The sequence below is a fragment of the Takifugu rubripes genome, chromosome 8 (assembly GCF_901000725.2).
Source record: "Takifugu rubripes chromosome 8, fTakRub1.2, whole genome shotgun sequence".
Classification (NCBI taxonomy): Eukaryota; Metazoa; Chordata; class Actinopteri; order Tetraodontiformes; family Tetraodontidae; genus Takifugu; species Takifugu rubripes.
This window is the reverse complement of record NC_042292.1, coordinates 10,949,746-10,964,794: the sequence shown is the minus strand read 5'-3', so window position 1 is coordinate 10,964,794 and position 15,049 is coordinate 10,949,746. Positions and strand designations below refer to the sequence as shown.

At 47.0% G+C, this 15,049-nt stretch overlaps 3 protein-coding genes across 4 annotated transcripts in view; 2 read left to right on the top strand and 1 right to left on the bottom strand.

Moving 5' to 3' along the window:
- Nucleotides 1–3: 3 nt before the first annotated feature.
- On the bottom strand, nucleotides 4–902 carry med11 (mediator complex subunit 11). Its single transcript, XM_003966777.3, has 3 exons — nucleotides 760–902; nucleotides 483–613; nucleotides 4–377 (listed from the first exon to the last, which is right to left on the bottom strand). Exons 1-3 carry the CDS (start codon nucleotides 827–829, stop codon nucleotides 228–230), a joined length of 351 nt encoding a protein of 116 aa, XP_003966826.1. The 5' UTR covers nucleotides 830–902; the 3' UTR covers nucleotides 4–227.
- Nucleotides 903–954: 52 nt separating this feature from the next.
- pelp1 (proline, glutamate and leucine rich protein 1) lies at nucleotides 955–8,718 on the top strand. Its single transcript, XM_011606517.2, has 19 exons — nucleotides 955–1,118; nucleotides 1,301–1,365; nucleotides 1,775–1,880; nucleotides 1,968–2,117; nucleotides 2,257–2,328; nucleotides 2,442–2,501; nucleotides 2,669–2,825; nucleotides 3,041–3,173; nucleotides 3,277–3,364; nucleotides 3,457–3,545; nucleotides 3,646–3,759; nucleotides 4,314–4,464; nucleotides 4,853–5,006; nucleotides 5,085–5,140; nucleotides 5,389–5,522; nucleotides 6,005–6,107; nucleotides 6,185–7,759; nucleotides 7,849–8,136; nucleotides 8,242–8,718. Exons 1-19 carry the CDS (start codon nucleotides 978–980, stop codon nucleotides 8,332–8,334), a joined length of 3,729 nt encoding a protein of 1,242 aa, XP_011604819.1. The 5' UTR covers nucleotides 955–977; the 3' UTR covers nucleotides 8,335–8,718.
- A 3,979-nt stretch (nucleotides 8,719–12,697) lies between these two features.
- alox12 (arachidonate 12-lipoxygenase) overlaps nucleotides 12,698–15,049 on the top strand; it is a 5,830-nt gene continuing 3,478 nt past the window's right edge. The window contains exons 1-5 of one of the 2 annotated variants that reach the window (XM_029840947.1): nucleotides 12,698–12,856; nucleotides 13,797–13,956; nucleotides 14,030–14,231; nucleotides 14,770–14,848; nucleotides 14,935–15,049. The exon at nucleotides 14,935–15,049 is cut by the window's right edge and continues 8 nt beyond it. In XM_029840947.1, the coding sequence (XP_029696807.1) occupies nucleotides 13,810–13,956; nucleotides 14,030–14,231; nucleotides 14,770–14,848; nucleotides 14,935–15,049 (543 nt within the window). In that variant the 5' untranslated portion in view covers nucleotides 12,698–12,856; nucleotides 13,797–13,809. Of the gene's footprint in view, nucleotides 12,857–13,793; nucleotides 13,957–14,029; nucleotides 14,232–14,769; nucleotides 14,849–14,934 lie in introns of both variants that reach the window. The other variant, XM_029840946.1, reaches the window with a different exon arrangement.

Below are 15,049 nucleotides of genomic sequence, written 5' to 3'. Positions count from 1 at the left end.
GAGTGCCTATAAAATAGTTCTCTTTTATTTTAAGAAATAGAAAAATGTTTACATGGCATGTTAATGAGTCAAACTATTTCAAATCTTGTAATAAAAAATACACAACAAAGCAATAATTAACTCATTGGTTCTGGTAGGCTATTTGTTTTACAGACTTTTTACCAGTTGTAGTTGGTGTGTTTGAACAAGTACACATAGAAATATCGATTTTAGGGCATGTTTTGGGCTCATGTCTGTTGCTGTGGCTCCAGCATGAGCTCACAGGTTCGCCCCAGTTCTCCCAGTTTGACTCTGGCATACTCGGCTCTGTTCAGCGCCATCTGACAGTCCTTCCTGGATGAATATGTGGAACCCTCATGGGGCTGACCCGTGGCTACCTGTGAACAGACACAACTATTACAGTGAGATGACACATGCTGACCTTTTTCTGTTTCATTGAAACAGTTGGATATAGAGGAGGAAAGTAACTTTAGATCTTTCACCTGTGTGAGGTAGCGGATCTGACCACTCAGTTCACTCTCCACCCGGTTGACTGAACTCTGGAACTGGACCAGCTGCCTGTCTAGAAGGCTGGCGTTGTGCTTGTCTTTGGAGAGCTCCAGAACTATATTACCTGTGGCAACAGATCCAACAATTACCGGTATACAAATTAGTAGGTGCCTTAGGACGAACGTAAATGCAATGCACTGCAGTGGCGTCAGTGTAGTTTTAAAGAAACGTGCAGTAAAAGGTTAGCGGTATAGTGTAGTTTGTCCTAACCTGCACACTGTAGAACCATCGCTATCTCCTTCTCTACCTCCTCCAGAGCCCGGAGCCGCTCATTAGCCATGAGTTCACTGGGACATGGACAGAAACGAGAGCTTGCTTTAAGATCAACCTGCTAGACTCGTCACCGAGCCTGAAGCAGCACCATAACAAAGAGAAGACCGATCTGACGTCCTGCCGTCGCACACTAGTGACGTCAGGTGTGCGGCAAGATGGCTACATCGGCTTGGCTGCGTGGCCCATCCGCTATGCGATTAACGGAGGGTTTGGTGTCGGTTCTAAAGGAGCAGCGTCCAGATTATATCCCGGTTCTGTTGACAGGCTACAGAGAACATGGCGTTTTTCACACTCAGGTAAATCCCGAACTGAACATGGCCATTAGCCCTGAAGCTAGCTACCTGTATGCGGCTGTGCTGCAGGCTTCATCACTCAGCCGGCAGATGTTCGGAACTTCGCACCTACAACATTTCAGGTGTAAAGCTGATGGTGACACCCCGAAACACAACCATCACTGTTTTGTGGTTATCTTTTTTAGGGCGCAAGCGCCGTGGCTGGTCTCGTTGGTTTCAGCAATGCCAAACTTGGCTCAAGCAAGACCAGGTGACAAAAAACAACGTGCACAATCTCTCCCCTAATTCCCAACAGTGTTGTTATAGACTCAGAATTCTGAAGGTATTGCACTGACCTGAAGTTTATGAAAGGCCTGTAATCTCAATATTGAGAGTGGGAGGCGTTACTACATCATCTTCTATTCGATAGATTTGGTTAGAGGGCGAATGTACCTTTTTACTATTAAATTTGATCTCAATCAAATGATGCCCATGAAGATGAAATATAATTTGTCAAAATCAGTTCAACAAATGGAAAATGTAAATGCAAGCGGCTTTCCTGAGTCAAGGCAATTTTCCATCAATATGTATGAATAATCATTTAATGTATCTTCACAGTGTTATTGTGCTTTTTCTTTGAAACTGATGGAAAATCTTTGCTTTCTGTGTGTGGGGGGCAGGTTCGAGGGCCTCTGTCTGCTTTCCATGCTAGTTAAGGACAGCTCTAGTGATCTGTTCCAGCAGCACTGCCTTTCGTGGCTGCGATCTCTCCAGCAGATCGTACAAGTACGTAACACAGACTCCCGCTGGCTCATCTCTGGACCTCTGACGGGCATTTTTGTCAGCTCTGCCTCTGTGTTTGTGCCCCTGTAGTCTCAGGCTCCAGTCCAGACCATCCAACTTGCTGTGAATATTCTGAAAGATGTGCTGCAGTATTCCTCTCAAATACCTGAGCTGGCTCGGGAGGTTGGATTGAACTCCATTCTTGGAATCCTCACGTCTTTATTAGGCCTTAAGACGGAGGTAAACAAAGAGTTTTGTATGTTTTCTAAACTAAATTGAACTATCATGGTTTTTCTTGCATCATAGACTTTTCTAATGTATCTGGCTTTTAAATGATTCAAACTGCTCATACTAACATGTACACTTCCTCTGACTTCAGTGTGAGCTGGCAGCCATGGAGGGAATGACGGCTTGCATGACGCACTACCCGCGAGCCTGTGGATCTCTGAAGGTACAATGTAATAATACAGCATCGTTAAGATGAGAAAAGGGATTCTTGTTTATGGACCATTTCACTCAGTAAAATGAGACTTTTCATTTGAATGTTAAAAATGTCTTGTTTAGGACAAGCTGGGGGCCTATTTCCTTTCCAAAATGGACAGCACAAACAAGAAAACACAAGAGGTTTGTGCCTTTCCATTATTGTTTTTTAGTAGTTTAGCAAGAAAATGATGTTGTCTTGCCCACCAAAGCAAAAAAGTGATTTCTGTTTACCATCTCTATTTTGAGTTGATTTTTTATATAAAAAATAAAGAATAATGAATTTCTTGTGTCTTGATGATATTCTCTAGATGGCTTGCCAGTGTTATGCTCACCTGCCATGCTTGGGGGGCGTCTTGGACCGGGGCGCAGGTGCTGGCAGGGCAGAAGGCTGGACCAACCAGATTCACTGTCTTCTGGCCTCAGCCAACAGCCACCTGGCTCTCATTTACCAGGGTGCAGAAATGGGTACTTATCAAGATCCCTTTTCATTTTCTATTGATTTTGATATTATTATTATTTGAACCACCTTATTTTTTTTTACTATTCCAAGATTTGAAATTGTGGTCAACATTTACTTTTAATAAATATAACTACGCTACCACTGTAATTAGTTATCAGCACTTCCTTTTAAAAGATATTCTGAACCGATAGGTTAAAAGGATTTTTGCTGTTTTTGACAGAGGGAACGATGCAATACGAAGGCCCGGGAGTTGAACTTGCCTTCCCACTTCTCGACCAGTCGGATCCTCTGTTCCTCCTACAGCTTCAACACAGATTCACAGCTGTCTGCTTGGCATTGAGACACACACTGAGGTATTAAGTGAATGAGTGTGTTTGTATCATATAGAGTCACACACACTTTTCTTCTTCAAACCATGATGACCAAATTTGATGTCCCTTTACTTGTTGCCTTTAGGGTGGATCCGGCTTCAGCAGTCCGAATACCCGTCCGACCAATCCTCAACCTTGTGTGCAGAGCCCTCGCTGTGAGCTGCAAGAGCTTTGTGAGCAAAAACACACACTTGGTTGTTTAAATCACAGCAAAACTGCAGTTCTGAATCTGCTGTTTACTGTATTTCATATGTTGTTCTGTCAGAACTTAACAGGAGACGGAAACGTGAGATTGCTGATTTTACCCATCATACATCTTAACATACTGGAGGTCTTAGCAGCTCTTATTATAGCGTGAGTGCACCTGTACAATGTTTAATCTGAAATAATTGATATATTCTGCCATTCAACAACTGCATAAAGAGATATGATGATAATTTTGTGTGCTGTACAGTGTACGGAGCAGCATGGTTCAGTACGCCGCTGTGCTCCAAAGGCTGTTTTCTCAAACTCTGTCTGCATGGACACCTGCAGCTGAAGCCAGTGTGGGACAGCAGCGAGCCTTCAGGTATATCTGTCTTATTATGTCACATCAGGATGTCCAGCATCTATTTTAAATTAAGTATGTCCAGAGAGTTTATTTGCCACATCAGTGGTAGCCAAGCTGTTTTTGCAGAATCCCCCATTTGGAGGTGAAGTTATTTTCAGATACCCTCCGTCTGCTGTCACCCAAAGCTCTTACATAAATACACGTGCATACATGTTCTTTGCTTGCAATCATGCAAAGGTTTGCTATATTTGAAATACTCGCAGAATAGCTTGCTGAGAATTGAAAAAATATATACAAACATCTATAAAGAAACATAACTCCCCTCATCATTGCACCACTGTGTGCATACAACTCAATAGTATGTGAGAATAATGTGTTTTTAAGGGGGTCAGTAGTGAAGTTAGTGCCATCTGCTGGATGTTACTTGACAGTGAACACAGTGTTCACAGTAGTGGCCCCAACTGTCATAACACCCAGCCTCCCTTGGGGGCACGCCCCCCAGTTTGACTACCACTGATGTAGGGTAATAGCATCAAATGAGCTATTTGAATAATCTGTGCTTTACCCTCCAGTTCAGTGAGGGTTTCTGTGTACAGGACCTTAGAACTGTGGCTTCAGGTGGCTGGAGCTTCCACCAGCATACTCCATGGAAGCCCAAATCATTCCGAGATCCTATTTAACCACTTGCTGAGCGACATTACACCAGGGGCAGAGTCTGTCAAGGTTTGTCCACTTATAATGCTGTTGGTTTGAATACATTTTTGGTTGCTGTGTTGCACATTGATGCATTACATCACATAGGACCGAAATCATGCAGTAGGAGAGACCAATTGGTTTGTTGCTGTTAAAGTCCATCACCACACCGTTATCCTGACACTAGTCTTCAAAATACTTCATTTCTATTTTTTCTTACTAAATCTAATGATGATCGGTTAGGCTAGCTTATTTTAAGATGGGAGTTGCTTGTTCTTTCCACAGGTGTGGAGCAATTAGAGCACAACTGTGGCCTGTACGCTCATAATACCACAGTAATGAGCCAATCAGATGGCTTGAATTCACGTGTCTGGTTTATAATATATGTTTAACACTGTGATTCTCTTGTCTAATATAGCTCAGAGTGGGTCTATCAGCAGAAATCGTTCCCGGAGGAAAGCCCGGTCCACGGCGGACAAAATCCTTGGTCATTTCAGATACAGTTGGACCGTCACTGCAGAGGAAAGGAGACATCATGGCTAATCAGGACACCTGTCTCACAGCCCTCAGAGGTATGTGGCTCCCCAAAATATTTTTTGAAAAGGAGTTTCTGAAAGTCAAAGTAAACAATTTTCTTTTGTTCTTTACAGCACTGAGACAGATCATACTAGTCAGTGGAACGCTGCTAAAGGATGATATTCACAAGGTAAACATCTGTTATCATCCTTGCATTGGAATGCGTCAGAAAACTCTCCATGAATCTGCCTAAAAGCATCTGTCACAGTTGCTCACTCACTGGTAAAAGGGAGTTTTCTATGCCGCTGTGGCTTGTCCGAGGGTGTAGCTGAGTTTGTGTCAAGTGCCTGGAAACGATCTTGAGGGCAACAGAGGTTATGTTAATAAAAATGAATGGCTGTAATATTTAAAAAGGAATTGTTCTCTTCTTGTTCTCAGCGTCTCCACGACGTCCTGCTGCCGCTGTGTGTGCGGCTGCAGCAGCAGCAGTTGAGCAGCAACATGTCCTGTGACTCCACAGCGGGCATCAGCGGCCAGTACAGCAGCGCGCTCACAAGACGGGAGCTGTACAGGTACCAGCGTTCACAGCCAAATACTCAGCTCTTTGTCCTCTTTTCATCTTTTTAAATATGCCAGAGTCTTTAAACTATTCATTTGTTTGGTTATCTAAGGATTGGTATTCATATGTGTTAGGGTGTTCCCATTTTGTGTGCAGATTATGTAAAAAAAAAATGTATAAAGATATTAGAAGTCTACAGCATTTAATAGCCTTCACACATTTAATTTATTGCTCAAAAATAAAAGTCACAACTGTCAAAGTCAAATCGCCCCATAAGTGGCACCATAAATGTAAAATGTTTTTGCTTTTAGGCTCCTTCTAACTTTTTATCTTACTGTATAGTCCTGAAAACTGAATTTTGGAATTTCTTTAGAATTTATTAACAAGAAATTAACGAAAAAAGTGTCAACTGTCGGATAGATCCCATAATTGTGATTGTGTTTAACCTTTGCTAAACCTTTGCCAGTAAATCCCAATCACTGATGTCATTTCCAGGTTGCTGCTAGCTCTGGTGCTAGTCCCATCTCCATGCTGGCCTCCTCCTCTGACCTGTGTTGTGTCAATCCTCAGTAGTGGGCGCACCGACCGTAACCTCAAGGTGGGCGGCTCTGTCAGGGAGCGGAGCGTTGTGTTCGGCGACCCTCCGTAACTGTGTCTCTCCTCGTTCCACTTCAGGTCTCCACATTCTGCTGTGAAGCTCTCACCGTCTGTAACTCCCTGCTCCATCCACGCAGCCCTTCCATCGCCCTTCCAATGCCACCTCTCTCCATCAAACCGGCCCATGCTGTGTCAGTTCTCCCCACCCCACAAGCCTCTACTCCTGGTCTCACACTGCCAACTCTCCTAGGAGAGCCCACGCCCCCCCCTCCGTTCCCCTCGCCGCACACCCTCGGCATGGGCCCCTCCTCCTTGCTCGGTTCTCTGGAGAACCATCTCTCGCTGGTTCCTGGACTACGAGGACAGACCTCTGGCCCGTCGGAGATGATCCTGTCGCCGCACGCGCATCACCAGGACCTGGCAGGACTCGGCCCCCCCGAAGGGCAGAGGCCAGTGTTCGTCCGCTACGACAGGGAGGAAGCGGAAGACGTTGAGATTTCTCTGGCCAGCGACTCCGACGACAGCGTGGTCATCGTTCCTCCGGGGATGCTTAACATGGAGAACCAACAGGACGACGTGGCAGCGGCAAACTCTCAAAGCATGACAGCTGCTGCAGGGGGCGCTGCGGTCACCCTCGCCGAGGGAGAACCTGTCACCATGGTACCCAACACAGCCACAGCAGCACCGATAGATGGGGTCTCGCTCCCCAACGACCTCACTACCTCCGCCCCCCTGCTCACCACCTCTGCCCCTCCCATCAACTCCTTCCCTCCTTCTAGTGCGTCTGTGGTCTCCCTGGTTCCAGCTTTGAACTCTAACCCACTGACGGCTCCCCCTGGTGGGCTGGTTGAGCCCATACCCAGCAGGCCACAGCTCCAACAGATGCTGATGCAGCCTTCTGCAGCCGTTCAGCAGGGTCCCCTCAGCCTCCCGCTCCAGATCCACCAGCTGCAGAGCCAGCTGGGTCAGCAGGGGCGACCACTTCAACAGCAGCCGCCTGTCGCCAGCAACGAAGACTCGGGCGTTATCAACATCAACAGCACCGACGATGAAGAGGATGATGAAGACATGGAGGACGATGAGGAGGAAGAAGAGGAGGAAGGTGTGGAGGATGAAGAGGAGGAAGAGGACGAAGTCAGCAGCTTTGCCGACGAAGAGTTTTTCGAGGATTACGAGGAGTTTGAATATGATGCGGAAGAGCTGGAGGAAGAGGATGAGGAGGAAGGCGATATTCCCCCACTGGAGGGAGCAGAGGAGCAGGGCGAGCAGGAGGAGGTAGAGCAAGGAGGAGTGCTTCAAGCCGCCGTAGAGGCAGCAGAGATAGTGGACTTCAGCGTGGAGGGAGAAGCTGGAGGAGGCATCGAGGAGATCCAAACCAAGAGGGCTCTCTTCCCAGAGGACAGGATGAAGGTGCAGGAGGTGGAGAGCATCGGAGTCATGGAAGAAGCAAGAGGGGAGGCGGAGGAAGACGAGACCGAAAGGGTGTGCGATCCGACCATGCCTCAGATCTTATGCGTCACCGGAGGAGCTCTGGAGGAGAAAGAGGAGGAGGGAGGAAGAGTTCAGGAGGACATGAGCTCGTGGGAGCGAGATGCCAAGAAGGTGGAACCACAGGGCCCCTCAGGAGAAGCAGCAGCCAGTACAGCTGAGCAGGTAGGTTGTGGGTAGATGAGCCGTTACTGACGTGAAAGAGTGCAAATCATGACAAGTTATACACAAATGTTCACTACATGTCGAAATAGGAGGAGTCAGGAGGAGAACAGCAGGCCGGGAGTAGTGAGGAGCGCCCATCGAGTCTCGGGGAGGAGCAGGAAGTTACGGTCTCAGAAGAAGACGCGGCCCTGACCCACCCCGGAGGCTCAGATGAGAGCACACCAGAGCCACAGGAGACAGTCACGGAAAAACGGGAAGCAGCCGCGGCAGCAGAGCAGCAGGAGCTGCACGCTGGCGGTGGAGAGGAGGGGAAAGGCGTGAAGAGGAAGAGGGAGGAGCTGCAGAGCGAGAACGAGCTGGAAGGAAGCAGCAAGCAGGTAACCACACAGGGCAGATTTCAAACCTTCTGGTTTTAGAACTCAATGCCACAGGATGAGTCAAACACACAAAAAAAACTTCTCCTGGTGTCTTTTCCGTCACAGGCCGATGAGGACACCATGGCCTCCATGTTGGCGGATTTTGTTGCCTGCCCCCCCGACGACGACGACGGCCCTTCTGCATCGAACCAGTCATAAATATTTTCCAAGCTGGACTGATTATCATCGACAGGGAGACTATTTACTCGTTGAAACGCAATCTTTAGTGACGTTTCAAAGTTTTAGTTACTTTTCTTTGTCATGATGGTGAAGTGTGTTATCTACTTTTTCTGTCCTGAATATCTACAGTCTACACTGATGATGGACTTAACTGGTAAATAACCAAACCAGTGTCTCGTGGCTATTAACCAACGCTAGAGTCGCTCCAGACAAGCCTGGGAGGAGTTGTGATGTGAAGCCGGGGTGCCCCAATGCCATTTTCCCAGGATGTTTTTTCATGGATTTGTCTGTATCTTTTGCCCTCGCTTCTCATACACTTTGTTTAAAAAAGTTAAAAAAAATAAATGAATGAATGAAGAAGAAGGTGGAGAAATTAGATGCTAACAAGTAGACTTCAAATTAGGGTTTCTGTTTGCACATCAGAATCAGAAGCAGATTTATTGCCATTGTTCATGTAATACACAGTATTACACAAACTAGGAATTTGTCTTGGTGAGACGCTGCGACATTCAACATAAAGAAGACCACACTAGAATAAGATAAATAAAATAAAAATAAGACATATATACAGTATATACATAAATAGTAAGTGGTAAGAGGTAAGAAATAGTGCAGGTCAATGCAGGAGTAATGTGATGTATTGTTCGTGAGTCCGACTGGCTGCTGTACATGGTGCTTAAGTGATAAGTCACTTGGTGTTCAGCAGCCTGATGGCAGAGGGGAAGAAGCTGTTTGTGTAGCGGGAGGTTTTGGTCCGAATGGACCGTAGTCTCCTGCCTGAGGGGAGGGGGGAAAACAGTCCGTGACCAGGGTGGGAAGGGTCGGCCGTGATCCGACCTGCACACCTCCGGGTCCTGGAGATATACAGGTCCTGGATGGATGGGAGCCTGCAGCCGATCACCTTCTCGGCAGCGCGCACGACGCGCTGCAGCCTCAGTCTGTCCCTGACGGTGGCACCAGCAAACCACACGGTGATGGAGGAGGTGAGGATGGACTCGATGATGGCCGTATAAAACTGCGCCAACATCCTGGGAGGCAGTTTGAGCTTCCTCAGCTGCCGTAAGAAGAACATCCTTTGCTGGGCCTTCTTGATGAGGGAGCTGATGGTTGGCTCCCACTTAAGGTCCCGGGTGATGGTGGTGCCCAGGAAGCGGAAGGAGTCCGCGATGGTGATGGGGGAGTCCATGAGGGCAAGGGGGGGGCAAAGGGGCTGTGACTTTCCTGAAGTCCACAATCATCTCCACTGTTTTCTGAGCATTCAGCTGCAGGTTGTTGTGTCCGCACCAGGACACCAGTCGAGCCACCTCCCTCCTGTAGGCAGTCTCATCGCCATTGGAGATGAGACCGATGAGGGTGGTGTCATCCGCAAACTTGATCAGTTTGACAGACTGGTGGCTTGAGGTGCAGCAGTTAGTGTACAGGGAGAAGAGCAGGGGGGAAAGTACACAGCCCTGGGGTGATCCGGTGCTGATGGTGACGGAGTCCGAGACAGTCTTCCCCAGCCGCACATACTGCCTCCGATCCGTCAGGAAGTGAGTGATCCACCTGCAGAGGGAGTCAGGCACACTAAGCTGGGACAGCTTGTCCTGTAGCAGAGCAGGGCGGATGGTGTTGAATGCAGAGCTGAAGTCCACGAACAGGATCCTCGCGTAGGTTCCCAGGAGTCCAGATGCTGCAGGATGGAGTGAAGGGCCAAGTTGACCGCGTCGTCCACAGATCTGTTGGCTCTGTAGGCGAACTGCAGTGGATCCAGGAGGGGGGTGGTGATGGACTTGAGGTGTGGCAGGATCAGGCACTCTAAGGACTTCATGACTACAGACGTGAGCGCCACAGGTCTGCAGTCGTTAAGCCCAGTGATCCGTGGCTTCTTGGGGACAGGGACGATGGTTGAGGTTTTGAGGCAGGTTGGCACCTGGCACGACTCCAGGGAGGAGTTGAAGATGTCTGTGAAGACAAGAGTCAGCTCCTCTGCGCAGTGCCTCAGGGTGGAGGGAGACACGCCGTCCGGGCCAGGGGCCTTGCGCGGGTTCAGCCTGGCGAACTGCCTGCGCACATCCTGTTCACTGATGGTGAATGAAGGGGGGGAGGAGGGGGGAACTGGTGGTAAGTGATGGGGGGGGGCACTGATGGTGAGTGGAGGTGGGGGGAGGAGGGGACTGCCTTTGATGGAGTGAGGTCCATGGGGGCAGTGGCACTGGGGGGAGGGGAGGTGTTGGGCATGGCTGACGAGGTGTCAAAGCGGGCATAGTGGAGGGGCAGGCTCTGACAAAGGGCTTTGTCGTCCTGACCCTTTGAAGCCTGAGGCCTGTAGTGGGTGATCGGCCTCAGGCCTCTCCACACAGAAGCAGAGTCGTTAGCAGTAAACTGCTGCTGAAGTTTCTCCGAATACACAGATTTAGCTCTCCTCAGTTCCTTGCTAAACCGGTATTTGGCCTCTCTGTAGCAGTCTCTGTCTCCACTTTTCAGCGCTGCTTCCTTTTCTTTCCTGATCTGTCTGAGTTTCGGTGTGAACCAGGGCTTGTCATTGGAATAACTCACCCTAGTGCGCGTTGGTAGAATGCGCTCCTCACAAAAGTGGATATATGAGGTCACAGTGTCCGTGTACTCATCCAGATCATGTGTGGCCCCTTTAAACATGTCCCAGTCAGTTGTCACATGGCTGCTTTGAGGAGAGCGGAACTCCTGCAATTCTTAATTTTCTCCTGTTTCATTAGATTTTTTTCCCTCTCTAACATCTACAGATTATACAGGTAAAACCACATCCTTGGTGTAAATACAAAGTCCATGGAATGTTTAAAAGGCTCATGCTAACAGTTTTCCAGTTAGGAAATTCAGTAAAAAGTTCACCCTGCTGAACCTCTTCAGCCACTTATTTACAAGTTAAATACAAAATAAGGTATTAATGTTTATTTCCAGCACCTGGAGAAAAAAACTAACTGTGTATTGAGCCTAGTCTCTTGTAAAGCTGCGCATCATGCCAATTATGGGATCCAACATCTCCCAAAAAACTAATTTTAATGTGATTGTAGTGGATCACAAACTATGAAATTTCATTCAAAGTACATTAATTAATGTACTATGAACTACCCAGTAAATCAAAACCATAAACACACAACCCCAACAAGTGTGTGTCCTTTGACTTTTTGGTTTACAGGACGATCTCTCAACGTCTCGGTATTTGTGATTTAAAAAGCCCTGCTGACCTCTCTGGTGTCAGATTAGGACGAAAGGGTCAAACAAGAGAAAGCTCCTAATTGTGAAGAATCAATCTTGCAATGAAGACACTAAAATTCAGCTGTCAGTGTCGACAGTTGAGCGTTGCGTCACCAAGAGGTTGAGGTTTACGCCATCACGGGGAGGATGGAAGTAGTGTTTACACCTGCTTTATTATAGGAAATCTGACTCAACCTGATTTCAGAGTCAGACACAGGCCCCCGATGGGCTCTAAAAGGACCTATTGCAGACCTGTGGGGGCTTCACAAGCACGGACCCCAGGACCTGGTCGTGAAACATTTTAACAAGAACCCTTTTTGTCGGAGAACAGAGGAGGCGCAGACATGAGCCAGCGGGCCAAGAGGATACATAAATAACATGACCCTGCTCTAAATATCGGATTAGTGTGACTAGAATAATGGCTGGAACTACAGAATTACTGCCTATGAGCATTGTCAAACTGGGAGGTTTTAAGTCTACTCTCAGTAGAGGGAGCCAGCGTCCTGTACCTGGAGAGGATCTGCTTCCATAGCAGGGGACCTGGCTGCTAAATGCTCAGCCACTCAGTCCACTTTTAGAGATTTGGGGATTAAACCATGAATCCTGAGAGCAGAGGGGTCTTTTGAGAAGGTGCTATTAGCTCCTCCAGGTGGGATGGAACGTGACCGCTGAGGACCTTATAGGTCAGGAGAAGGATTCCGAAGCTTATTCTGGATTTATAAAGAGTTATAAGTTCTTTAAATAGTAGGATGCAAGACCATGTACAGCCTTATATGAGGAGGAGGATTTTAAAAATGTGCTCTAATCTTTGCAGAAGAGCAATATAAGGCGCCAGTACTGGTTCTAGTCAGCGCCTGAGCAGTTCTAGACCAGCTGTGGATCTCCTTCTGGCAGCCTGACAGAAGTGAAATACAACAACTTATTTTAACTGTAGACCTGCAACTTTCCACTGATATCGACATCGACACTTTTTGATTTTGAAATACTGTCTGTCTGTCTGTCTGTCTGTCTGTCTGTCTGTCTGTCTGTCTGTCTGTCTGTCTGTCTGTCTGTGCGTGCGTGCCCTGCCCCCTGCCCCCTGCCCCCACTCCAGAAGCTAAACCACTGTATATGTCTTCACAGGAAGAGTTGCTCATATGGTCTTGCCATCAGCGTGAACAGGCTGAAGACAGAGACACAGCAGCGAATGAGCTTGACTGAGGAAGACAGGACAAACAGGACAAACAGGACAAACAGGACACAGCCAGTGTAGCGGGACGCGTCAGAATAAGGACATCATTTCATTCAGGTGGGAAATTCAATTGAAATCAAACTGACAGACTTATTCCAATTGATTTCTGGATTAGATCTAATCTACTTACAATTCAAATTTCATTCCGTTTAAATGTTTTTTGATCGGTTATGCAAGCTGGTTTTATTTGGGGTTTTTTGGAGTAATTCTATCCACACACCCCCTGCTGATGGTTTACAGGCTCACAGTAATAATTTGCTAAAACCTAATAATGTTGGTGGAGCTGCTGGAGGCCAATTTACAGACACACAATTTGACTGTTTGGTCAAAACAGTTTGTTAGCACAGTGAAATCTGGAGGAAGTTAATGTTTGGGGTTCTAGATAAACAACTGAGACGCCTCAGAGACGTCTCTTCCTACAACTGAGCCTGTAAAACGTCTTAGAAGTGATGTGAAACATGCTAGAATCTAAACAACAAACCATGATGGACACGTTGGTGGAGCCAGTGTTAGTTCCTGTGAGGGAGGAGGAGCGACTCCTCCATCTTTTCTCCCATAATCTCCCTTTTTGGGGAGGAAACACTTGCGTCATAAAAAAAAACACCGCCTGATGCATCTTGAGCAAAAACATGTTTGTGCACAGTTCCGAGTTAATCCACTATCAGAAGTCATGAAGCTGATGCTGCTTTTGGAGACTGCAGGGACATTCTTATCATTTTGTTTGTGTGGTTTTACACCTTATCTTTGGTCCATCACTACATTTGCATCATTGTGGTTGACTCAAAACAATATTCAAATTTTTAGCAGGAACACAGTGTGCGTCAGACATTACATTTAGGATGAACAGGTCAGACAGAGTAACAGATCACATATGCAAAAGATGATTTTTTTTAAAACTATACCGGCTAAAAACATATTTTCCAGGTACAAGCTGAGCTTCCTCTGAATGACACCTCTCACATTTTGACCTCAATGTTGTTACTGATATTTCCAGAAGAAAACCTTTTTAGATGGAAACCTACACGGTTACTGTAGCAACGGGTACATCAGAGTATTCTGGCACCAATAATTACATCTTTGTGACACTACTGGGGGAGCATGGAGAGAGCGAGCGCACCCTGCTGGACAACCCTGGACTGGACTTTTGCAGAGGAGCGGTATGTGCGCAAACACCAGCCGTTTACCTGTGTCTGCAGCTGAGCGCGTCCTCTGTCTCTCCACCTCCAACAGGTGGACAAGTACAAGGTGATCAGCCCCTGTCCACTTGGCTCCATCTTCATGGTCAGACTGGAGAAGCAGAAGTACTGGGTGGAAGATAACTGGTTCTGTCGCTATGTCAAAGTGGAGCCTCCGGGTGGACGCAGTGAGCTGACTTTCCCTTGTTACCGGTGGCTGATTGGAGATGTCAAAGTGGAGATAAGAGAGGGAACCGGTAGGAAAGGTTTTGCCTGTATATTCACCCCGATGAGATGTAATTTCCACTCACAAAAATCATTATTTCCGGCTCTATTTCAAATGGCGCAATAACAAATGACGCTGTCTGACCATTAATGCAAGGTGGGTGCGGAGGGGGCTGCAGCACCCTCTGTTGGCGGGAGATGGGGTTGTTTGTAACACCGCCTGAACCAAATTTTAACTCTAACAAGCACGTTTGAAAAGTTGTGTTGATTAAATGAGCTCAACAAACATTTTTTGGAGGCCGAAAAACCCTATAAAATTAATTGTGACAGCATCAAACCGTGAGCGGAATGGGCAGACCCATAAGATGTAGTTTACATTTGGAGTGTTTCAAAGTTATTTTACAATGCGTGTGTGAATCCCTGTCCATGACTGCGTGACTGGTTATTCCCAACTCCTAACTGATGATTGCTGAGCCGTCACTGTTGTATATACATGTGTCTGTGAATGGGTTAATGGAGATGCGTAACATAAAGTTCTTTAAGTTCACCTTTTTATGTCTGTCTCCGTAGCAAAGATCCTCTACAATGACAACAATTTGCTCCAAGCACATCGGAAGGAAGAACTAAAGGAAAGACAAAAGAAATACAGGTCCAAGGACATAAAGCTTCTGTTTTTCAGCCATAAAAACTGCTTTTTCCTCTTTAAAACAGGACGTGTGTCTTGCTTTCATTCAGATGGGTATCATGGACTCCAGGGATCCCCAGATGTATTGATGCTGAAACTGAGGCAGACTTGCATCCAGATGTGCGCTTTGACAATGAGAAGAAGAGCGACTTCCAATATTCCCTA

Bases quoted from the DNA above. Each gene is read 5' to 3' on its own strand.
- med11 (XM_003966777.3), bottom strand. From the start codon at position 829: ATGGCTAATGAGCGGCTCCGGGCTCTGGAGGAGGTAGAGAAGGAGATA. The intron at 614-759 runs GTTAGGACAAAC...CTGTTGCCACAG, and splicing joins GATGGTTCTACAGTGTGCAG to GTAATATAGTTCTGGAGCTC. The intron at 378-482 runs GTGAAAGATCTA...GTCTGTTCACAG, and splicing joins AGATCCGCTACCTCACACAG to GTAGCCACGGGTCAGCCCCA.
- pelp1 (XM_011606517.2), top strand. From the start codon at position 978: ATGGCTACATCGGCTTGGCTGCGTGGCCCATCCGCTATGCGATTAACG. The intron at 2,502-2,668 runs GTTTGTGCCTTT...GATATTCTCTAG, and splicing joins CAAACAAGAAAACACAAGAG to ATGGCTTGCCAGTGTTATGC. The intron at 6,108-6,184 runs GTGGGCGGCTCT...GTTCCACTTCAG, and splicing joins GCACCGACCGTAACCTCAAG to GTCTCCACATTCTGCTGTGA.